This window comes from Polypterus senegalus, chromosome 1 (genome assembly GCF_016835505.1).
Source record: "Polypterus senegalus isolate Bchr_013 chromosome 1, ASM1683550v1, whole genome shotgun sequence".
NCBI lineage: Eukaryota > Metazoa > Chordata > Cladistia > Polypteriformes > Polypteridae > Polypterus > Polypterus senegalus.
Window position 1 is genome coordinate 242,330,520 of NC_053154.1, and position 25,950 is coordinate 242,356,469.

The 25,950-nt window shown below is 36.8% G+C and overlaps 1 protein-coding gene across 1 annotated transcript in view; it reads right to left on the bottom strand.

Annotated features, from left to right (window-relative positions):
• dntt (deoxynucleotidyltransferase, terminal) overlaps positions 1-25,950 on the bottom strand; it is a 482,548-nt gene that overhangs the window by 148,112 nt on the left and 308,486 nt on the right. The window contains exons 10-11 of the mRNA XM_039775652.1: positions 25,262-25,510; positions 13,360-13,443 (exon numbers count right to left, since the gene is read on the bottom strand). Of these exons, the coding sequence (XP_039631586.1) occupies positions 13,360-13,443; positions 25,262-25,510 (333 nt within the window). The remainder of the gene's footprint in view (positions 1-13,359; positions 13,444-25,261; positions 25,511-25,950) is intronic.

The following is a 25,950-nucleotide window of genomic DNA, read 5'->3' on the forward strand; positions in this document are numbered from 1 at the left end:
TTCTTCCTTTCTCAAGCTACAAGTATAAATTGATTTGATTCTCTAACTTCTAGTGCTGTGGTGTCCATCTTTTCCCAGTTTGTAAACTAACTGAAGTAGGTTCTGTGACTCTGTGGTGTGTACTTGCCTTCTTTTCTTTCCACCATTAAGTAGTAAACCAATTAACATTGATGCACCGGAAGAATGAATGAAAAATATTTTTCAATGTGACTAGCCTGCGTGGTTAAATAGCTTTTAAGAATCCTGTGAATTCAATTCATCCTAGTTTATTTGAGCAAAATAATTAAAACTTAATATAAACAGTCTGCAGTTTGAAAAACTGAAGGTTTTTCACTCCAGGACAGTAGGTACAAGGTGGCACTCTATCAAGTCATCTGGTGCTGACCCAGCAAAACAGAAACATCAGTTTAATGGGTGAAACATTATGAAACATTTGCAAAGCAGTGTAGAGAAATATGAATGTTACTTGTATTTAAAGGGAGGTGGATTAAAGTTAGTGCCATGACAGTCAAACAGTCATAGAAAAACATTTGTGATAAGCGTAATGGTTGGACTGGCATCCTGACTAGGGTGAAGAGAGGATCCTTACCTGGCTGGAAGACCACTATGGAAGGATGGCACAAATGGATGCACATCCTGGATGGGTCCTATTCCATTTCCCAGTCAGGAAGAAAACATAATAGATGAATTGGGCAAAGCTGCCTGCCAAAAATTGTCATTCCCCAAGTATAATGGGGTCTCATTCATAAAAATGCATGGATTAGAGCGTGAAAATATGAATACTCCAAAAAAAAATCTTATTTTTAAAATCTCTGTGCAATTTACCTTTATATATCACAATTATCATGTAAACGTGCTCACATGTAGTTGCAGCAACCATACGCGGACTATGTTAATCAGCCTCATACATACACAGTCTTGATGCTGCAGAACGTTATTGGCTGGAAAAGAAGCCTCCCTACAGACAAATTAAGACCACCATCTGCATTCAAGAGTATCTGGCTATGCACTGCAATTGACTGTACAAAGTCATGTGCACCATTATAGCTCCTTTCCTCTGTGTTCCCCAAAATGCTGCATACAGATGAGTCAGAGTTGCTGTAAATATATATGCAAGATTTTGTGTATGTCACAAGCCAAGGACCGAAGGTATAAGCAAGTGGCAATAGAAAGATGGCACATTTTATAAAAAAAAAGATAATTTTTATTAGCAGTTCTGATAAAAAAAAAGTATTCATGGTTCCTGTGTTGAAAACTATTTAGAGTGGACAAATACTTTTAAAAAATATATAGTTAAGTGCCAAAAATACACAAGTTGTAAATTCATAACAAAAACAAAAAGATAAAATAACTGTCACTGTTTCACTCACAAAACCTCAACAGAATAAAAATGCTCATAGTTGAGCCAAGCTACAAAGGCAAGGGATAAAATAACAGCCCTTCAATAAAAAGGAAAAAATTGCCTTACTTCAGCCCACAACGAATTAATAAAGCTCCACCAAAAATAAAGAAATAAATGAAAGACTTTTGTTTGTTGTGGAGCAAGAAAACGTGTTGTGAAGGTATTGTGCTTAATAAAAATATTTCTTTTCAATCCAGAACTTGTGTTTGTGAGGTTGTGTCCTACAGGTCACACAATATTAACAAACAAGGTCATCAATTGTCTCCACCACTGGTCTGTTCAGGTATTATTCCAGATACCCAGAGTCTGAGTGTGTGCAGGGTATCATGAATCTCTAACTCCACATAACAGTGAAAGGAGGGGCTATTTAAAAAATAGTGCACAAAACAGGTCTCACCAAAGCCTGGCTCCAGGAAAATGGGAGGCTATCGGCTTCACTAAGCCTCAAAATGGAGGTCAGGCTTTAAAATTCAAAAGGGTATGGCATAGAGTCTTTAATGCTTTAAGTATTTCTCTACAGGGGAAGAATGGTAAAACCTCCGAAGACTTAATAACAAAAATAAGATAAAATAACATAAGCCAGGGAAGGAACATGGCCAAAACATAATGTAGTGGTGTAATTGTAAGAGAAAAATCTACTTGAAACTGCCTGCCAGTGTAACTAGGTCATCCTGACATTTGTACCAGCACATTCAGATTAGAAAATTATATCATTGATAAGAATAAGAAGTCTTATTTCTTTTAACCAACAACTATTAATATGTTTTAACTATTTTTGTACTTTATATTAATACATAAAACAGGTGGGGTTTTGGATTATACCATTTATCTGTATGTCGATTGGTGTTTTTGAAATTCTTTGTAGTCATTATATATAAATGAACCTAGCTGATTAAATGACACTTTCTGTTAGATTTCTTCAGTCTGCCATGCTGCACTTCAAGATCATCTGGAACCTCACTAGTTAAAGTAAATTAAGGACATCCATGTTTGGAGTTCATATATTACAAGAGCTCAAGACTCTCTTTTATTTGTTTAGTAGGTATTTTCTGCAATAGTATTTTCTGTTGACTGTTACTCTTTTTCCACTAAATGCCTGCTCATTACATGGCAATGTAATGTATGGGAAAGATGTTAACTAGAATGAACACGTTTTGAAAAAGGCCATAAGGCAAAAAAATTATTGTAAACAAGAAAAAATTATCTGGAAGTATGATAAGTACGGAAAAGATAGTAATGAGCAAGCGTGTAATTAATGTAGACAGGTAAGTTTGTGAAGCTCAATTAAAGAGGAAGAATCCAGCAAATTTAAAATTATTCTTAAACAGCTTCCACAATGATGTCTAAAAAGAAGTTGAGGACTGTAACACACTGAAAAAATACAAACCTACAAAAAAGGACAAAACAATAGGCTACATTAGTTAGCAGACTTTTACTTTTTGTCTGCAGAAAGCTGCTGTCTGTTCACCTCAGTCAGTCAAACTCAAAGGAGAGTGTGCAGGTACAGTACAATTATTTACTGAATCAGGAAAATCATTCAGGTTATGTGACTTACTTGCGTTCTTAAGATACTGTGAGGAACTTTATCCACAAAGTTTAAAAGTAAACAACCTGCACTTTGAATAGATGAACACTACTACAATAGAACATACATTTTCCAAACGTTCAGAAGATAACTCTATAGGTGACTCACATACTTTCTGGGCATTATCTCTGTGTTTTTATTACAAACCTAGAGCTAACAAGGCACAATATATATTTCTTAATCTCATTTTATGATCCTTTTTTAAGTCAAAATGAATTAAAAACTAATTCAAGTCACAAAAAATACTAAAATAGAAAAAGTAAAAATGTCATAAATCTAAAAGAAAAACTAAAGTGAAAATTAATTGGTCTGTAAAAATAGAGTAGAAATGAAAACTAATTTAAGCAAGTCAGAAAATGTATGTATGGCATCACATTCAGGTGAATTTAAGGACTATGCAGGCACTGTAGCTCTCCATGAACTCAGTTCAGTAGGTCAGTTCTAGAACCTTCTCAATTCATTTCAGAGATAGATATTGGAATAACCTAACCTGAAATTATTTATACAGTTATGTCAATGACACAATAGAGTGTGACCCCCAGGAGCTGAGTCCCTAGCAATGGCATAGCAACCTATGCACAAAATAGCAGAGCCCATAGAAAACAAAATGGCATCACAGGAATACTCTAACCAGAACTATAATGAATTTTAAACTCTCAAAATAGGTTTCCAAACAATAATAAAAAACATAGGTAGGATGTCTTAATTTCTATAACAAAAAATTATTATTTTTGGAATACATATAGCAGGGGATGTATAATACTCTTTTGTTTGGGTTCAATCTGCTGGGAAGATTTCATAAAACAGAAACAATGTAGTGATGTAGATGTTTCCACATTTGCCCAGCTGGACCTGTTGACAGAATATTGTCATCCCACATGTATGCAAGCAGCCAGTGACAGTTAGTTCCTACCCGCATTTGCAGTCTGGTGTTTCAGTAACTTGTACAATCAAAGGTAAAAAGAAGAGAGGAAAATATACAAAATATACAAGTTGGTGTAACCGCTGTGAAGGTAAAGGATACAGTAAAGTATTCTGTAGTAAAAGTTACACAGAATGTTTCTCCACTTTTAGACAAATTAGATTTTGAAATTTTAGAACTGTCTTGACAAATTTCCTTGAAGAATAAGTGTACCACATTTCAACAAGTTGCATTGTTTCATACAGGCAGACAGACAGTCAGACATGCTATTGCAATAGGTGCTTTGAGCATTATATGAGAACACACCTAAAATGTAACTGTCATGATATACTCTGTGAAACATCATATAAAATAAAAGTTGTTAAATAATATAATATATGTAAACTACAACAAACATGCTGATTATTATTTCAAGAAAAATACAAAATTAATAGTTTTCTACTCATTAAGATATGGAATTAAAATGTAGAGGAAATTTAAATGCAACAAACTAAACCGGGCATTTAATGATTTCATAATATTTTCCAAACTACAATGACAAACATTCATTTACTTTCACTCACAACTGAAAAAATTAACAATAAAAGAAAATTTATTAAATGCATATTATTTACTGTTTAAGCTGCATTTTTATTCATTGTTGTGGTCTACAGTATGTGATGTTGAATAGTGGTGCGTTGTAATGAAGTATAACAAGGGGACACTTAAAAGTACATTAAATAAGAAAAGTGTGTACTAGAAAGGATTGAACAATTGTTATGTAATGTTAATTTGATGGTGTACATTTGTTTGTATATAATTTACAATGTTTGTTCCTGTTCCTGCTTGAGTTATGTGCTTTTATTGAATGTTATTTTGTTGAAATGTTACATTTTTAAATGTATACAGTTCTCAATGTGTGTACAAGGGAATCTATTTATCAATCTATCTAGATTGTTCAAGTCATTTAAGCTAATGCAATTATAAAGAAAAACTTCTCCAGATCATGTTATAGCAGTCTATTTCAGGAGGACTGTAAAGTCCGTAAAGTCTCTCCTGCCTCTCTGTTGCAACAAAGTGACACTTTCATGAATATTCATAACCACTTTTGATCTGTTTACATCAGCAATCAACCTGTCATAAAGTGCACAAACTCCTGCTCTTCAAACGATTGATATGCCCCAGGTTTGACAATAAGGGTTTCAACCTTTCAGTCACTGGGAGCTTGCTTCAATAAAAAGTCAGCACTGCATATGGAGGAGCCTTCTGCATATTCATTTATATGTCTGAGAAAGATAGGTATCCTTCCCCAAGGCATGTCACTGTAGATGGAATCATGGTAATAAATGGGTGAAATCTTGGGGGAAAGTCTTTGACACTTTATATTGTTCCCTTGTCGTTGGTGACACATCGAACATATCTAATTGTGTTGCAGAATAATCCTAGGGGCATACTGGGACTTTTAAAGTCCAAATGTGTGTGTGTCATGCTGTAAAAATACATGAATAAATGTAGGTGGCTTCTATTCATTGGGGTGAAGAATTTTCCCAAAGCAAGTCTACTGTGTCATTTTCCATATTTTTTAAATACTGTAGTATCCAGTAATACTTTCTTAGAATAATGATTTGAACAAATTCCCTGCAAGCGTCAAAATCAAACTCTACCCTTCAGTTTTGATGTATTACATAAATGTAACAATATGGAATTTGATTTTAGTGTATTAAGTTATTATTACATTTTGAATCTGAAAAAAAATACTTTGTTCTTTTGTAGATGCTTTTAAAAAAGTTTTATGCTCTTTAAAAGAAACAAATATTATGTTATATTTCAAAATGTTACCCCAGAACTAAAAGATTAAAATAATAATCACTTATTTAAATAGAGTTAACTGTGAGAAAGAAAGCTGAAGAATGAATAATAATCATTTTTGTAAAACACACAATTGGTATTTGTCATGTAATCAGTATACAAGATAAATATTAGAGCAAATAAAGAAGAAAATTAATTAAATCAAGTAGTATTTTATGTATCGCATTTAGTAATTCAGTCAGTCTTGCATAAATGTTTAGCAAATGAATGCATGTGCATGAACAGAGCAACATCCCTTCATTCATTTTCCATTATCGATTAGTTCAATTACTAGTGAGTATGAAGCCTACCCAGGCAGCACTTTTGTCAAGACAAGAACCAGGACCTTCATTTGTATACCAATTCATTGCATAGCACACTTGCACTGCGACAGTTTAGACTCATTAACTTACTTATTAATGATATATTCAGGATTTGGGAGGAAAACCAGAACACTGAGAATAAAGGTTAAGCATTCATAGGCAGAACATGTAAACAGCAGACAGAGAAGCCAAGTCAGGGTTCAAATCCAGACTTCTGGAGCTGAGAGGTAGCAGTACCCTAAATTAATTGCACAAGATAAAACTTTTTGCATGGTTATTTACCCTCACTGATTCCAGATCAAATCAGAAAACATGATGCTGACAAATAAATATGGCACATTAAAAAAACTCTGTAAAGGATGTTACAAGGTGCTTTATCAAAGATGAAAACTTGTAATACAAAAATAATCATGCTCAAAGATTGATTACAACTAAAAAGGTTAACTCTTCTTTTTAAACACAATGAAATTTCCATCTGGTAACTTAAACCCATGTTTTCCATAACAGTTTTGTAAGGAGACAACATCTATCCTAACAGCAGCCTTGCAAATCAAAAGAAGCTCTTAACAGAATGCAAGTTCATTGCATGGCAAACTTATCTGCTCAGGATGTTTTAAGCTTTGTTAATTAACTTACAGTCTTTGGTATGTGAAAGGTAAAGGGAGTACCTGGAGAAAACTCCTGAAGTTTGGGGAGAATGTGCCAACTTCCCACAAATAGGAATCAGTGCCAAAAATGAAAGCCAGATCCCTGGAGCTGTGAGACCACTATTCTAACCTCTTTTCCACTATGCCACCATGCAGTGTAACATGTAACCTGCCTTGATAAAAAAATAGGCACTAAAAACATATATTTGTCATAAAAACCATTCACATCATGTCACTTTCTTGAGTATTATAATATAGCAAAGAGTCTAGTTAATAATTTTGCTGATTGTTAACTTATAATTCATAGCACAAAACTGCCATTCTAGTGCTTTATCTAACTGCTGTAGCTACGTTGTCCTGTGCTTTCTTACTTTGCAGAATGTAAATAAATACATAACTGAATATGATCACAGTTTATAATTTCCCTCCTTGTTTGTAGATCTCAAAATGACAGTATTAGTTCATTATCATTGCACTTGCATATCAGTGGGATTTACTTTTACACTACAATAAAGCTTTAGGTAGGAGAGGTTCTCCAGCTTTCCTGGAATGACCAGTAACATGGATTTAAACACGCACTTTCAAATACTATTGCTTAAAGCAGGCAAATAAAGTATATTTCAGAATCTGAAAAATATGTTAATGAATACAAGTAAAGCCATTTTTATTTAAATAAACCATGTTATTCTCTTAGAATGATCAGATGTGTATAGTCCCCTTGTACAGTGACTATTCTGGGATACCTTCCTAGCTCGGACAAAATGCCGTTCTTTCCCTGGCAAAACTCAATCCTTGCTCCTACCTCTTTCAAAACAGCATCTGTCCTTTGACCTCTGACAAAATGCTGTTCTCTTTCCTGCTTCTGCTAAAATCTCTCTCCTCCACTCCTGTCTCCAACTTCAGACACAAAAAAGGGAAAATGAAAGATCGGTAATTTATAGTCTGGGAGGAAATGAATATAAGCAGGTTAGAAAATAGATGGATAGATTGACTTTTACTCATTCAGCATTCTCTATAAAGAAATTGGAATGCCTTAAGATACAATGAAGGTGCAGTGTGAAGGAGTTTCAAAGAAAAAAGTTTAAAGGAAATGAATGTGATTGGCTTTCTAAAATGTATTCTCTCCCACGTAAACGGAAAAAGGAATGTGTAGCTTCAAATAAAGACTGATAGATACATATCTCCTTTTCAACGATTAGCTGGTAATAATAAAATGGGACGGTAACAGCCCTCATTGTAAAAATGATTGACGGCTACCATGCCCTTTCTAGTGCAAACATCTTGTGTTTTCTTTTCTCATTTTTTTGCTTAAGGTAGGAAGTATGAGGGACAAGGTAGGAGGAAAGAAAGAGCAGATATATTTTGCCGGATGTAAAAGGCAGGAACAGGTCTTGACTGGCAAGGAAGTGTAGGACTGAGCTGTTTGGAGAAGGCTGATCAAGCACGTCAACTCCAGATAAAAGTGAGAAAAGATGAAGGGGAAGAAAAAGAAAAGGCAGGAACACTCACTTGTTACTGCCTTACAATCTGAGACACACTCAGTGCCCATCAGCTATTGTCTTGTGGTGAAGTCAGGGTTGAGAGCTAGACAACCATAACACTATGTCTCAAAAATCTTCCACTAAGACACTATTTATAAATAGCTGAAGACCTAAAATGTCTTTCTGTAGCAGCAAAAGCAAGTATAGTTGTAGTCAATAGCTAAAGCATTTTATTTTTTCAACAAGTCATTAAATTATTCACCAAAATATATTTTGGTAAATAATAATAAAAAATAAAATCATTTACAATTTTTTTCTAAGTTTATTTTGCTTCACATAGCACTATTTGGAACCACAAACTCCAAAATGGCACAATCGATTCCATATTGTGTATTGTCTCAGCCATATTGTTTTTTTCTAGAATTAAAAAAACTTAATTGTCTAATAACTTATATATGCCTTATATGTACATGTGGTTTGTAGTCTTGGTTTGAAAAAACACTTTATGGTGAGTTTGTTAATTTGAGATGAGTCCCTACTCCTAATTGACCTTTTTGTTATTAAATTGCTTTTCCAGATCTGTGTTATTATTAACAGTAACTGTCTCTAAACTGTTTTTTTGGTTGATTTTAGGCAGTGTATTGACTGTAGGCAGTGGCATGTAGTGGTTAAGACTTTGAATTTGAAAGCCTTACAGAAGGTTTAGGGTTCAAAACCCACTACTGACACTGTGTAACCATGAGCAAGTAATGTCACCTGCCTGTGCTTTAATTCAGAGAATATTTTTGTCTTGTCTTTGCACAATGTCTTGTCTTGTTTGTGTTTTAATTTTAAATTAAAATTTTAATTCTGTTTTTAATTTACTGTTTGCACGTCATGTTGTTACACTGTAGACCCTGAGCTTCACAATCTGTATACTTGTACTGTATATGGTTGAGATGACAATAAAGTTCACTTTGACATGCAATGCAGCATAGATGATTATAAGAGGCAAAAAGCAAAAGACATTTGTATTATTTGGAACCTTAAATTTTACCCCTTATATACATGGCTTGTCATGAGCAGAGTTGGAATAGGGGGAGAGTGTCAGACAAATCATAAATGATAATTGCAATTTCAAGAGTTACAATTGTACTGCTAGGTTATTTTGTGCCCTAGGCCAAGCTTATTAGTACGCCAACTGACTATTAGGTAGCTACCCTGTGTGGCCAGGTTTTCCTCCCCGTATTATGATTGGCGCCCTAGGCAAATACCTAATTCATCTTAATGGTGGCGCCAACCCTGGTACTGCTACCTATTTACATCACCAAGTCAAAAACCATATGTTGTTCATAATATAAAGCTAAATATGAAGTAAATCTCACTTACTTTAGCGCATTTAAAACTTCAAATTAAGTACATTAACAATATTGAAATGCTTTTTGCTAGTTTGTCTACTTAATAAAAAAATAAAAACTTTATTACTTTTAAACATGGCACAACATTCAGGAACTGTCAAGGATTTATTTATTAAATATTTTGGCACACAGGTTTGTGTGACATGCAGATGAGATCTTCTCAGATTGCTGCACCACTTGCATGGACTACTGAGGATCTGTTTACCAACACGACAGTCTATCAGACGTGTAAAAGAGGATAATACCGTACACAAAATATACCATACAAGTTGAAGTTGCCTCACTTAAACTAAATTTTAAATTGTACACTAATCCATAATTGAAATTCTCCAAAATGCATTTGCATGTTCTCCCCGTGTCTGCGTGGGTTTCCTCCGGGTACTCTGGTTTCCTCCCACAGTCCAAAGACATTCAGTTTAGGTGCATTGGCGATCCTAAATTGTCCCTAGTGTGTTCTTGGTGTGTGTGTGTGCGCCCTGCGGTGAACTGGCACCCTGCCCGGGGTTTGTTTCCTGTCTTGCGCCCTATGTTAGCTGGGATTGCCTCCAGCATCCCCCCTTGTGACCCTGTAGTTAGGATATAGCAGGTTGAATAATGGATGGATGGATGTTTCTCTGTAGTTTTAAAGAATGAAAATGAGTGTTGCTTAGGGCAGGATGGATTTAATCAACCTGTTTGTGTAATATTAACAAAGTATCAAAGCTAAAGATGTGGCCTTAAAAAAATGCCTGATGGAAAAAATACCACTTAGTTGCGATTTAATTTAGTGACATAGTGGATTCAGCAGGCCACTCCATTAACTCCGGCCATGTAATTTGTGCTATTATGGCTGCATTATCAAATGCTCCATGTCAAATTTGGGGGGATGTCCACATTAGCTAAGTGTACTCTTATGGAAATATAAACTTTCAAAGAACATATTTTCACAGGCTTTGTTGCTTGCTCTCTAATCTCTAAAATGTTAAAAAACTTAATAAATATATGTATTGCTTATAAAACTATATTAACTCCAAAAAAAATTAGCTGATTTAAATGACGAAAGAGAAAGTAACAGAGTAACCATGTAAATTGTCTTTATTGAAGAATGTGGTATCAAAAAGTTTTGGAGTAAGCCAGAAATCTGTTTAGAAATCGGTTTAGTTATTAGGTTTCAATGAAAATCACTCAGAGAATACCAGAGAAATCCAATAGCTGTGTGGTAATTTTTACTATTAACTTAAACTAAATTTAAGTACAACCATCTTGTTCTAATCATTTTAAAATGACATTGAAAACATTGAAAATTACCATTTTTAATAGCAGCTTGTAATCAAAACATCACCAGGAGCTCAAAGATGATGTCTCATCATTTTAGAATATATCTGCGTGGTGAGAAATATCATTTCAAGATACTCCCAGCTTTTTACATTTCTCAGTTCAAACAATCCAGCTCTTATATCCACAGGTGCACCTCCAACCAGTTAAAATGGGTGGGTAACAATAATATGAAATTCAAAAGATAAATTGTTCCTCATCTTTTAAGACTGGAGGGATATAAGGAGAAAAAATAAATTCTTACTTTGATTTCGAAAATAACCTGAGAATCAACTAAATCAAAACGGGACAAGCAGACGCATAATCAAGGGACAGGGCCTAGTTCAAATTCCAGGAAATTCAAAGAAAAACTTCAAGAGACCCAAACACAAGTGCGAAGCAAGAACATAGTCATAAACAAAAGCAATCATAATCCAAAGAATAGAGCGCTGAGTTTGGTTCCTTCATCTTTACTAAAATTAATTCTAGCAGAAAGATTGTTTTTAAAAAAATGGATCCACTCCCAGGATATTGACTGCTGCATAGTGCCCTCTTTTATATGAGGAATGAAATGAATTCAATAACCTACAAATCCCAAGATCTCTGAGCATATCCTATTTTTATAAATATTATTTCAACCACATTTAGAAAGCTGTTAATTCATTTAAAAAGGCATTACTATGACTCTGACATGCCTCTTTGTTATTATAATTTATTGAGTGTTCTAATTTACATGTGAACCTTTGCTATGAGCAATGTATTAAATCTAATATGTCTGGATAATTTTAGTGTAAAGCTGGTCTGATCAAAGGATATATATGCAGTATACACAAATAGAGATGTATGTGCGTGACAAGCATAACTTCATTATAAAATCAAATTCAGTAAACACTAAATATGAGCATTATAACTTTATGAAGTAATGTTTAGTGACAGAAGAGAGTGTGCTGTAGAAAAACTTGAAAAGATTTGTAGAGCTGCCACTGGCTTTTCCAACTTGATTGACATAATGTATGCACAAATATTACCAAGACAGACAAACAATTACTGACATCTGGCAGCCGCAACAGGCTGACCTTGGACGCTCACAGCAAATAAGCTATTCCTGAAGAACCAAGCGATTTAGAAACAAACCACAGCATTTTATTAAGTTTTAATAGAAAAGCTACAGGGCCAATTGCAAGCATTATCTAGATTGTCATGTCACCAGGCATTAAATGTAAAGATGTAAATTCAGACTATAAAACATCCTGGGATTAGCTGCAAGAGGAGGAATTAAAATGTGTTGCATATAGTGTGACTTTCATCAACTGACCACATGCTTGGATCCATCTGCTAATGCAGAAAAGACTTATCAACCTTAGTCAGTGGGGGCAGAAATACTAAAGTAAAAATGCATTAGGATACCCTCATGAGTCCCAGATGATACCATTAAAGAAATCTAAGCAAACAGTTGGCTTTTTTAAAATGTCTATTTCAGAAACTGTGAGGAAACATTGTGCTGTATGACCTTGAAAAGTATTAGCAGAGTCATGGGGCAGTTATTTAAAAATATCAGCTGTTTAAAGTGATACTTTGAATGTCTTAATAATCATTTGCCTAAATAAATGTCTTCCTCACATGAGCAAAGCCAGTTCCCAAGTTTTCTTGTCTGCACCATCAAAAAGCATCTGATATTTGTGACTGAAGATCCTTAGTTATTAATCTTCCTCCTCCATTTTCCTTTCTGATAGTAAACAATTTCCTTGAACCCAGCACTAACACAAAACGTTTGAAACTTCCTAGATTATGAAAATGTGCTCATATTTAGGGTCACATTTATGTCAACACTTTAGAATCATAACATCTGGCAATTAAGTCCACACTAATGCAGAAATGAGGCTCATTGTCTCCAGGCTGCTACATATAATTTGAATTAAACTTAGCAGCAACATACCCCGGCCATCAAATTCTTAGTACAGCACATCATAACATTTAACTTAGATCTTTTCATAAACTAGGTTTAAGCTGTCTTGCTGTAACTTACCATTTTATTTTTACAAATGCCATATAGACATGAACTGCAGCAGCAAACATCAGATGTTTAAATAATAAGGTCTTCATTCTATAACTTTCTCAGATGTTACAAGTTAGTCCTAAAATTCCTTCTTTTCATGAAAAAAAGTACCCCACCGAGAGCAGAATATCTGAATTCTTAACAAATACTTGGCTTTTTCAGAAAAAAAAAAGAATTACATGCATGACAGAAGAGCGGATGAGAAATACAGACTGAAATGCACTGTATTCGGCTTTAACTAGTAAAAAGTTTATAATCTGTAGTTCAACCAACGTCTATTTCAAAACAAGTACTTAAAATTTTTTTCACTGAAATAACTTTGCATTTGTTATGTTGCTATTACAGCCAAATTGTTTTTTTAAGACAATCTTAATCATTTTTTAAAAATGAGTTTCCTTATTCTTAGTTGTTTTAATGTTACTGTACCGTTGTCTTGTCATAAAGTCCATGATTATCCAGAAGCATTTTCTTTTCCACATTGGCATATCTTCTCAGGTCACGTTCAAATTGCTAATAGAAAAAAAAAAAGAATCAGTCAAATACATTGTTTTCAACTGGTTGAAAATCTTCTACAGTAACTATTCCTGGAAAATATTTGATCATTATGAAACAAAAGGCCATGAGAAGAAACATGATTATTATGCGTTGTTTAAAAAGTTTGATGTTACACAATGTTCTATGACTATCCACCTATCTATTATCAAACTCATATAATTAAGTATTAAATAAAGCTTTTCATAGTGCAGTCCAATCTTAGTTTAGTCCACACAGTCCACTATGTCAACAGTCTTCGTAAGTATCTGTAGCCAGTGGTCTTAAGTATGCCACTGTGATCTGTGAGGGTTATTCCACACACATTATTTTATTTAAAATGGAAATTTGCTGAAGCCACACAAACCAGCTGACAGGGTGAACCTGACAAGGAGATGAAACAAGTGACAAGATGACACACACAGGCTATTTAAAAGTGCTGATGTGCCCTCTCTGGTCATGATCAATTCAGTATATGGCCAAGAGCAACTGTCATCTATTTCGAATGTACATGAGCTGGAGGCTCTCCTTCAGCCTGTGCAGTCACTCTTGCAGGTCCTGTGGGTGCTGCAGGAGGTGACTGGAAGGCTGAAGGAGAAGGCGGATGCGCCCCTGATGGCCGTAAAAGAGTGGTTGAAGCAGCGCGGTGCGGGATTCTCCAGCTGAAGCGATGCAGCGGGACCGCATATAAGAAGGGATCCCCTAGCGAATTGAGCCAGGATGTATCTGAACGGTCTCAAGTAGCAGGGGGTCCAACAGTGGATGCGGCGGTGATGACTGATCGTGCAGTGGTGGAGGCATTGGCAGAGGCATGTATAGGACACCAGCTGGTAAGTTTCGACTGTCAGAGTGCCCACCCCAAGAGCCGGCGGCAGTCTCACGCAGTCTCACAGGGGCGCAGACAGTGCAGGGTCTCTTTTCCTCTCATAAGGTGACTCAGGGGAGAACCCAGAAAGAGAAGAACAGGTCTCCCAACAGAGTGACCCATGAGCCAGTTTGCTCACAGATGTCAAAGGGGCATTCTCCACATGGCCGGACAGAGATCCCGAACTCGGCTAGGGACGAGGCAGGGTGGATGTTCCTGTCCCGTTTCCACATCCGGAGGCAACGAAAGCACCGGTGTTATGAATGCCACAGTCTAGGGCACGGGTGGCAATGCTGTCCTTATAGCGGTACGAGGGATGCCTTGGAATGGGATTGGGGCAGCATCTCCCCACCCTCTTCTTGCTTTTGTCTATCAGGGTGGAACCATGGACTGGGCTTTATTGCTGCTCCATCCTGGAGAGAGACAGCCCTCGCAGGATGAGCTGCTTCGCCCTACATGCTTCAGCTGAGGGAGGTGCAGTGTGGCAGAAGGCTGGGGGTCTTGCACGGTCAAGACACCCTTCTGAGGAAAGGCCCAGGGGTGAGGACATGTCAACAACAGTACCTCATCTGGGACACGAGGGGGCAGCCCCCCTGATTTGCATCAGGGCCACGGGTTTGGAGCTTGGAAGCTCTACCCTGCTGGGGTAGTGGCCACGGACAGGGGACACCTGGACAGCTCCGAAGCCTGGGTCTGCAGCACTTCTGCCATAAAAAATAATCGTCTGCGAGTCTGTCTGTGTCTGATCTTACACAATATAAAATCCAATGTCTGTTTGTCTGTCTATATGTCTGTCCGCTTATTACGAGAGAACTACTTAATGGATTTAGATCAAGTTTTTTTCTACAATTTACTTGAACATTCCTGTTGATTTTGTGACTTCTCTCACCACGCTAATTATTGTAGTTCAGTTGTGGCACTGATTTATTCGCACATATCTGAGAGACAGGCTGCAGGCCTTCAGTTCTTATTTATCAAATCGATTCCAGTATGTACAGAAATGTGCAGACAGTACTCCATCATTATACACAGAAGTTCAATATGGTGTCCCGCAGGGCTCAGTACTGGGACCTTTACTGTTTTCACTTTACATGCTTCCACTGGGATCTCTCATTAGGAAACATAATGTTAATTTTCACTCGTATGCAGATGACACCCAGTTATACCTTTCATTTAAATCAAATTAAGTTTCTCCGATGTTGTCTTTAATTAGTTGTGTTAGTGAATTAAAGGAATGGATGAATAAGAACTACTTGTCTTTAAATACAGATAAAACAGAGATGTTAATTGTTGGAGGGAATGACGCTGATCACAGCAATATTTTGTCGTCATTTAACTCAGTTGGAATCCCAATTAATTTTACTGAATAAGCCCGCAATCTAGGAGTTATCTTTGACTCTAGCATGTCATTTAAAAAGCGCATATTACAAAGTCGTCCAAAACATGTTTTTTCCATCTTAAAAAATGTTAGGAAATTAAGGCGCTTTCTAAATAAACAGGATTGTGAGAAATTAATTCATGCATTTATCTCTAGTAGGATTGACTACTGCAATGCGGTGTTCACTGGCTGTTCAAACTGTTCTCTATACAGCCTCCAGTTAATCCAAAATGCCGCTGCAAGAATTATTACAAGAACAAGAAAATATGAACACATAACCCCAGTTCTTAAATCTTTACACTGGCTCCCAGTTAAGTTCAGGGCAGATTTCAAAATCCTCCTTTTAACATATAAAGCATTAAATGGCCAAGGTCCGGCTTACTTGTCTGAATTTATCATGACTTACAAACCTGAGCGCACATTAAGATCTCAAGATGCCGGTCTGCTTAGGATTCCAAGGATTAATAAAATAACAGTGGGAGGTCGAGCTTTTAGTTACAGGGCCCCTAAACTGTGGAATGGTCTTCCTGCTTCCATAAGAGATGCCCCTTCAGTCTCAGCCTTTAAATCCCGGCTGAAGACTCACTACTTCAGTTTAGCATATCCTGACTAGAGCTGCTCATTAACTGTACATACTGCATCTCTGTTGTTAGTCATTAGCACTATAACATAAGTAACATGATAATTATATTTGAATACTAACCCTCACCTATTCTGTTTCTTTTCTCGGTACCCAAATGTGGCAATTGCTGCCACGGCCCACCTGCCAAGTTGTTTGCCTGCCTATGGTAAAGTTATCCCTGATGGAGGATCACAGAAATCATGGGAAAGAGGGGTCCTTTCATCAGAGCAACGTTTCAGCCATGGCATGGCCAAATGGGGAGGCAGCTAGATGGATGAGGTCTCCAGGACTCTAAATATCCAGGCCAAGGGGAGGAGGAGGCAGGACCTCAGGAGTAGGGAGCCGGGCAGGGCAATCCTCATTCACACACCAGCCTCCGTTCAAGTCACTCTACCTTTCGCCACGTGTTGGAGTGTACCTTGCCTCTGCTAAGCTAGTGATACCTGTTGGTTCAGCAGACATTATCATCTAGAGATTGTTAAAGAGTAACATTTGACATTTTTGAGAGAGAGATCACAGCTACCTGTGTTTTAGGGTACCTGCATATTGGCAGAGATACCACGGCCATGTGCTCTTCTCCCCATGCAGGGGATGCTCTCCTATCAGAGATGAACACTGTCAGATACGGTGGCAACGTTTGACAACTACATTCCGCTTGCCCAGAGATACTTTGCTAACTTTTTACATTTTTGGCAAAGAGATTACAGCTACATTCTCACCCCTGATAGCAAAACGAAAAATATTGTATATCAAGAGGCCCTTGGGTATGAAAGCTATCAATATAAATTTTTCTAAGTACAAATTATTACATTTTATTTTAAATATTGATTATTGATTTTTAAAGTTTGTCCTGTTGTACTATTACACAGGTGAAGCCGCGGAGAACAGCTAGTATAGTCAAACACAGGGAGTATTTTATGGATGGCAGTGCAGGGGAACACAGGGGAAGAGTAAGGGAAACGCATAGTCACTAATTGTTTCTCCATTTCCACCCGTAGAATACAGGAGAACAATCCAGATGGCCATCATGTTCACCCTGCTGGAACAAGCCCCATCTTATCCAACCCAAATCTCATTTAAATCCTTGACCCACAGGAAGTTACCGTTCATTGTTGAACCAGCTTCCACTGAGGAATGTAAAACCCCAGAAGACTGGTGAGATTCACTTCTTTGGTTTTTGTTCAAATTTTATTTTAAAGAGTCCACGCATAAATTATATATATTTTGTGACCACTGGGGGTGTAACAGCACCCCAAACCCCAGACACACCTTCTGCAACCTGAATAGAAGGCAGTTGGGTGTTTGAACTATTTTTTACCTCCTTTACTAATCTCGAGTGTTTTATGATCTTGAGCAGAGCAGTTGCCATTCCAGAATGTTATGCAACCACAGAGCATGAACCCAACGGCACACCTCAGTTTGTGAGCTTCTGAGGACAGATGAAGAAATCTGAGCTTTCTTCAGTCTTCTGAGGAAGTAGAGGCGCTGGTTAGCCTTCTTGACAAGAGCAGAAATGCATTGTACTCACCTCTGTTTATCAGTGATGGTAACTCCAAGAATTTTAAAGCTGCTCACCAGTCTCTTCTTTAATGCAGATGAATGTATGATCTGTCTTCTGTTGTCTGAAATCTGTGACCAGCTCCATGGGGTGGCTGACATTTAGGGTGAGACTATTGACTTATTAGGAGGTGAACCTCTTCCCTGTAACTTGTCTCTGCATTGTTGGTCATCAGATCTATAATGGCATCATTGAATGATGTAGTAGTTGTGTCTGGGCACTTATTGGTCTGTAGTCATTCAGACTGCACACTTTTGCTTTCTCAGGCACAGATTGTTGTCCTTTGGAAGCATTAACTAACAAAATTAGTAGTAATAATAGTTACTAATATTATTAACACGCATTGGATGAAAGGTAGGATAAAACTCTGCATGTGGTACCAGCACACTGCAGGTCACAAATTTAGAGCCACCCATTACCCTGGTACTCATATTGTTGGAATATAGGAGAAAACCTCATACAGGCATAGTGACGATTTGTAAACTTCAACCACACGGTGTCTGATTTAGGTGTTAAACAGTACACTGTGAGCTGTGAGGCAGCAGTGCACAACTTTGTCACCCTATTTAATATCTCGGTTTCTTAAACTTACATAACAAAAGCATGCTCTCTACAACTGGCAGCAGCAAATTAACGTAACATAAATAATCTTCGCTAAATCAAAATTAACAATGACCATCTGCATTCATTTTAAACGCTTAACTCTCATATTTCCCTTATATTATAGGAAAAAAATACACTCAGATAGTAATTTTAACCGCCTTGTCTAATTTCAATAGAGTGTTATTTTTGTTTTATTTTTTCCACTAAGTGGCAGCTGCTTTAATTCTGAGTTTTACAATTTTTTATCATTTTGACAGTATACAGGAATGCTGATGCTAATTTTTTTTTTAGCCTACAACTTTGAGAGATTAGAAGAGGCAGCAATCATATTCATATAATTCTTTCTTCCTGACATTACTTTAAGTCTTGTCTGTCTATTTAATGGTCTCATTTATTTCTAGTTTGAAAAACACTTACTTATTTGCTTTTCATTTTCATCCTGTGAATGACACCTTAGAAATTTAATTAAAATATGTACTGTTTTAAGAATGTTCTAAGGATGTTTTTATCCTTACAGTTCATACAGTGACTAGACTTTAGAAAACCTCAAAAAAAAACATAAAATTGTTTTTAAGCAGATCAGAGAAGTTTATCAAAATGTATTGTCCTCTCAGTTTAGGAGGTTTATTCTTATTTTGCTGTTTATGCTTGATTTTCCTTCAGCACGAGAGAAATTTTAATGGGTGTCAAGAAGGAGCTGTGGTTAACCTTGTTGCCTTTAAATCACTGTCTTTGTGGTGCCTGCATGTTTTGTGTGTGTCTGAGGTTTTTTTTCTCACATTTTAAAGACGTATAAATTAATTTAATAGTAAGCTCTAATGTTACCCACTGCAAGAGAGTGTGGATGTGTACTTGAGTGCACCCGGTAGTGGAACTGCACCCCATCTGGGGTTTGATTCTACTTTGCACCCATTGTTTTTGTCTTGGTAGAGTTCTATATTACTCTGCTTTCCCCTTTTGTATTCCTTAATGTGTAACCTTTGCCAGAATACTTCACATCCAATAGACTTACTGCTGTTTATAAGATATTGCACTTTATAAATTCGCCCCACTTTCTCTATTACATCTATAACTTCAGGCAGTTACATAAAGCAAAAGACAGGCAGGAGTTAAGATACAGTACAACTTAAATAATGTATTATTGATAATATTCATAAAATAATAACAATATGTAAAATACATTTGAATATTGGCAACCATACCACCTGATAAATGCTGATGTGCAATTTCAGGCAGCACACAGACTTGTTATTTACTCAAAATGTCTCTAGTCAAGTCATCATTTTTAGTCAGCTTTCTTCAGAACAGGTCGCATGCCTGTCTCAATATGGCCGCCGAGTTTTGCTGCTCAGTGTGGTTTTCTTTTTAGTCCATGGTTTGTGAGATGCTCCTTCATCATGATGGTGTGAGAGAGAGAGGTAGGAGTAAAGCAACCAAATTTATATGTTCTTTATCCAAATCCATACACCAATAAGATGTTGTGGTACAGAAAGGCCTATGATAAAAAACCAATCCCCAACAGCCATCCTTCACACCAATGGGGGCACAAAATACCTTTCATACCTGCCCTCAAAAACATTTGTTGAACTGATGCTTGCCAGCTAGGTAATTTAGCTTTCCTGTGGATTGATTGAGAGAGTCCTTGCCGAATTTGTTTTAGGCACTTCCCAAAACCACTGCTGCTCTTATCAATAATATAACATTAATATCACATTGCTTTGTCTAAGTTACAGTTAAAGACATACAAAATATTTATCAAGTTGTATACAAAATTTCACACCACAACACACCCAATACTGTCAAACTAGGCTTCTGCAACCTGGACCTGGATTAAGCATGTTAAATACTGAATAGATGAAGAGCAAGTTAATTACATTATGCTGCAAATGCTCCGACTCAAATAAATTGTAGACTGCATCTTGGTAGAGTGAAAATCTTCATAAATATACATGATGTAAATCAAATTTTTTAACAATAAACTGAAATAAATAATGTAGTACATAAGTGTGGTCAAATGGATAGTAATTCCAAATGGTACTGAGAATCTTGAGGTAGAAACGATTGGTGCCATGTGTTATGCAAGAGGGTCAGCTGTGGAGAGTAATAAAGGAATGATTTATTTTAATACTAATTTGAATGTTGACACAGAAAAAGCTTCATAATATCTACTGAGGTTACTAGAACAAACCTTATAAGAAGATTCAGAGACTCTGTAAGTGTGTGATATGTCTCCAAACTCAAGACAATGACGTGATTAATAAATGACATATACAAGGAAGGGGTGATCACTAATCATGGAGCCAGGAAATAGCAATATTTTGCATGTTGGTTAGCACATGCAAGTATGAATTCCACTGTACTCGGTATAAGTGAAAATAATGACCCAATAATCCATTATACAAGGGGAGGAATGAGTAACACAACAGTCGCATAAAAAGGCTTGCTTACTGTTATTATCTTTGTCCTTGAATATTTTTTGTGGTGACTTCTGCATTTTCCAACCTTCCCAAGTACCACAACGCATGTTCCTTCTCATATTTTATCTCTATTTTTTGTCTTTCTCTGTCCAGGATTTCTCCCACCCTGTCACCTTACGCTTCCACAAATCACTTTCACTTGCTTATTGAAAAGTCCTGAGAAACATTCCTAAAGATAGATTTGCCCCAGGAACTCCTTACAAACTTATAGACACCTGCAAAATATATCTACATTGATTAAAGCAAATAACACAACTTTTCTTGAAAATGATGATGGACAACAGAAGATCTTCTTCATCTTAGCTGTCCAGTTTGCTTACTTGAACCTGGACTGTAGTATCAAGAACAAATCAGTCTCAAGTATTAAATAAATACTAGGCTAGGGAAAAGAGCATAAAGTACCAAAAAACAACAGAAAAAAACAACAGTCTTTCCTCTATGCTCTGATGTCTTTCGGCTGTAGATTCAAGTTGCCTCAGGCTCTAAAGTGGCTTTAAAACCTGCCTGAGGTCACTTCTGACATAGTCCTAGAATCACCACTTCTGCCTCAGGGACACCAGAGCTGCAGTCCATCTAGAAGGCTTTTGGTCACCCTTGCATGTCAAAACCCTCAGTTGTCTTTAAATAGCTCAGTCTCTTGGGCAGTGCGTTAACTGTCTAATTTATAAGGGCCCATTGCTTGAGTCTGATATAATTTGCTGCCACTTATAAGACTAATGGCCTCCTGTCATACTGAACCTCTCCTACCTCTCTTGACTTGGGACTGTCAAATGTGTATTATTGATCCGAAGGTTTTCCCACCTTATACCAGGTCACATGTTCTCATTTTCTCTTGTTTTGTAGGATCACCTGCTGGGTCGTCTGCTTTCTACAGTTTCTGGGGGAACTTGGTATGTTTCCACCCAGGGTGCAACTCTCTCATGCTTGTGCTGCTGCCTTTTGCCCTTCTGAGAAGTACAGAACACATACAAAACATAGTGCCCCATAGGAGCCCCTGCACTCCTCCACTTTCTTTCTTTCTCTCATTTATTTTTGGTAATTGATCACTTCTCTGTCCCATCTTGGAGGTACCCTTGCTTCTGAGTGTTATGGTCTGCTGGGCACTGAAAACTGAGGCTTCACTTCCAAAACCTATCACTCAAGGTTCCAGTGAGGCCTAGATACAAAATCAAGGAGCAGGCTATTATTAAAAAACTGAGAACAATGAGAGGGAAATCGGATAAACCTCCTGGCCTAATTCACAAAACAAAGTTCTTTAATAATTAAGTAATATGAAAAAGGGACACTAATAAGCAAGAAAAAGCAAAACAGTATCAAAAAAGTGAACAAAACACACCAGTAAAACAGAAATCAAATCCCCCCAAAAAATGAAAAAAAGTCACAAATCAAAGATCAAAAGAAAAAAAAGCCACATATCCGAGAGAGAGAACCAATAAAAGAAGGAGAATTTACTAATTCAACAGCGTTAGTCACGTGGGCTTTGTAGGTTTATAAAGCCTGGCAGACTAGCATAAAGGAGCCCACCTCCTCAGGTTCAACATAAAGAAAACAAGGCACATAACATAAAGAACAACTGAATATACTATCAGTGTGATGCAATAATATAAAATTAATAAACAAAACAATGTTAATAATAACATAAATAATTACAATAAGAAAAATAAAACACACCCTGGTAATTCCATCACACTTACATCCTCTTAGCACAACAAATGTTTTAAGCCAACATAGGGACATCTAGCAACATCAACAACAAAATTACATTTAATTATTTATTGAACTCTTTGTACTGTATTATAGGATGTACAAAATGATTCTTATAAGAAAAAAGAACAGCACAAACCCTGCTGAGTGACTGGGTAATGACTGCTCTGTTTCTTTATGTGACCTATACAAGCCAGCCAGGAAACAGCATCACAGGGCATTAGTCGTATTTCTCGGTGCCTGATTCAGATGGTGAAGACCTTTTAAGTTCAGATCCACAGGCTACCACATGCAGTCAGCTGTAAGCTGAGCACTGACACCACGTGTTTCCTCAAGGTACATCTGATTAATCCTGACTTCTTGTTTAAGAGACATGATATTGAGCTCAGTGAGCTGACTTTAACAATTCCCTAGCAAGCACAGTAAAATCTCTCCAAGGTGTGAACAATGTAATCATACTTGACATCTTTTTTATTTTGAGAGGTGCAAAAAAGCTGATGTCAAAGTGCTGAAATATTGTTTCAAAGCCTATGAAGCATTATGCTTATATAATTTTGTTTAATGACCTTGTTATGGTTTTGTACTTGAAAGTACTTTATAAACAATTAAAAAGATACTCCAGTGGGTTTTCACTCAAGGCCAATTTCTCGGGCAATTATTAGTATAAACTAAAAAATTGGTAGGATTCAGTACAAATGTGTTTTGTTAAATTAAGTATTCACATTTTTAACTAAAGAAAAAAGTATCTGTACCTATCATATAATAAACTAAAATATGAAAACAGCTGCTTAAAATTATTTAATCTGTAACAATAATAATAGTTCTTAATGCAGCCAAGCACTATGACCTGCTATAATATTCCTTAGTTTTAGTGCAGACCCAAAATGACTGGTTCTGTGTCATGATACTAAGGTTTTGCTCAAGATAGGACACATTTTTGTAGGAGTATTTTTTTATATTTTTGTTTTGCCCTCAAATTAATATTTTAACACTATTTTGTATGACTTATAAGATCACCATTTAGTTGATTGGTTTTGCACATGGGTGCCACCATTTTGTATTTTATCGAGACATATTGTGGTCAGTTATTACAAATGTGACATCATTGGGCCACAATTATTTAACATGACAGTATCCTACTGCTGGAGTCCATGATAGAATAGTGAGATTTTTTGACTTTTGATTTTTGAAATTTACTTTGGGCTGAAATCATTTTGATTTATTTTGATCTCTTGGTTAAGAACCCTGTCTGCTTCTGACCTCTTTAGCTCTTTCATCTCCTGGTCTTATTAGATCCTGCTTTCAGGCTTGCCATTTCCACCATAACATACTGTAAGTGTAAATATATTAAACAGCATGGCAAACTGTTGTAATAAGAGGTCCTGCTTAGGAACAATTTGATCCGTTTCTAAAGAGAATGGAATAGTTTCATGACCGAGGCAGAAGTCTAATTTTGGAGCTATTCCAGCAAAGTCATCTGAACAGAGTATGATCAATTCACTAACATATAAGAAATAAGAATCCAAAACTAAAGGGCTAAACAAGATGGTGAGCACATCCTGCAACTTCATGCACATGATGTCATTACTGAGCAAATTCCAAAAGACTGAAATAATGTCATCATCATATAAAATCAAAACAGAAAAACTTAAACAAAGAGAAAATTAAAAATAATAAAATGTTACAATTTCCATGTCACTCAATAAACTATTCTTATGGAGCTTTATAACACCAAGAATAATACCAAAAATGCCTGAAAAAAACAGTGTGTTTTTAATAAAACACAAATGGAAGGATGAACAGAGAGAATACAAAGGTACAAAAGCAGAATAAATGAACATTGCTGCCCTCTCTATGTCTACCTACACAAGTGTTGAGAGTCCATGGATACACATTGGTGTGGTATGTTCAATAGCAACCCTCAAAGGTCAATAAAACATTCCCTTTTTCACTTGTGTCCTTTTTCTCTCTTGACCCTTGTCTTTTCCTCATACCTGTTCAACTTTTACCTCAACTCACCTCCAATCCCTTGGCACAAAGTCACCTTTTAGAAACCTTCCTGCGGTCAACTCCAACTAAGCCGATACAATATTACTTTTGTTATTGGGAGACAAGTCCCTGAGGCTCAAGACTTCATTTATACAGTACTTAAAGGGATGTGCTGCTAAGACAGCTACCAAAGTCATTTCTTTAAAGTGACAAATATGTGCCTTATCCTATTGAATGAATTGGGGGGTGCAGCTCTTCTGCCAACTTTCCCTGAAATATCTATGGAATGAGAAACATGGCTTCTTTAGCTAGTATTAAGGTGTAGCCTTCAATCAGCCAGGAGGTATAACAAATGTCTTGCCCGATCTCCCTTGGTTCAGTCTATCTTAAAAAGAATTTCAGGCACCTGCTGAATTATCTTCCTTCTAGCACCTTTGGACACATTGCATATTTCTTTCCTGGCCGTTAACTCTCTTTCTCTCTCTCTCTCTCAATTGCACCAACTCCTGCCTATTCCAGGGTAACCAGTAAGCATAAGAAAAGTATTTTTGGACAGCATTATCAATTTTTTATGTAGAAAGTTATAATAATCTAAACTCACCCGGGAACCAGACCATCCTAAGAGTGCAAAAGCATAGCAGGCCATTGGAGGAATAACCAGATCCACTCGAATAGCTTTCCAGTCTTTGCCATTTATGTCCTTCTCAGATTGCTTGGAACTAACAAGTTCTTTCTTTAATTTTAGGATAGCAAAACACTTTTCAAAGTGATCCATTGCTTCAAACATCTTGCTAGGTATTTGAGCGTTATCAAAAGTTGAGTCAATGACATCATAGTAGAGAAGGATGCCCTAAAAGAAGAGAAATAAAAAAAAAATGTTTAAGAGTAATGGTTGTTACAGCTGGATTTATTCAATTTAAAAAAGTAGCCTAAGGTAAAACTATTCATTGTAAGAGATGGCCAGGAACCCTGCCCCGCCGGGATGCATGGAGGAAGGAGGAACCAGGAGAGTGGCACTTCTTTACCCTGGGCACTTGACTGGTCCTTGATCCCTGGGGGACAGCACTTCCAGGACACCAGGAAGTGCTGACAAACCAGGGATGGTTTATGCCTGGAGTGCTTCCAGGTGCTGGAAGTTGGTCATCAGGCACCTGGAGCACATCCGGGACAGTATAAAAGGGGCCGCCTCCCTCCATTCAAGGGCTGCAGTCGGGAGGAAGAAGACAGAACTCCGTGGAGAGGAGTGGAGGCGGTGAAGGACTTCATAAAGGATCAGAAAGAAGGGTGATT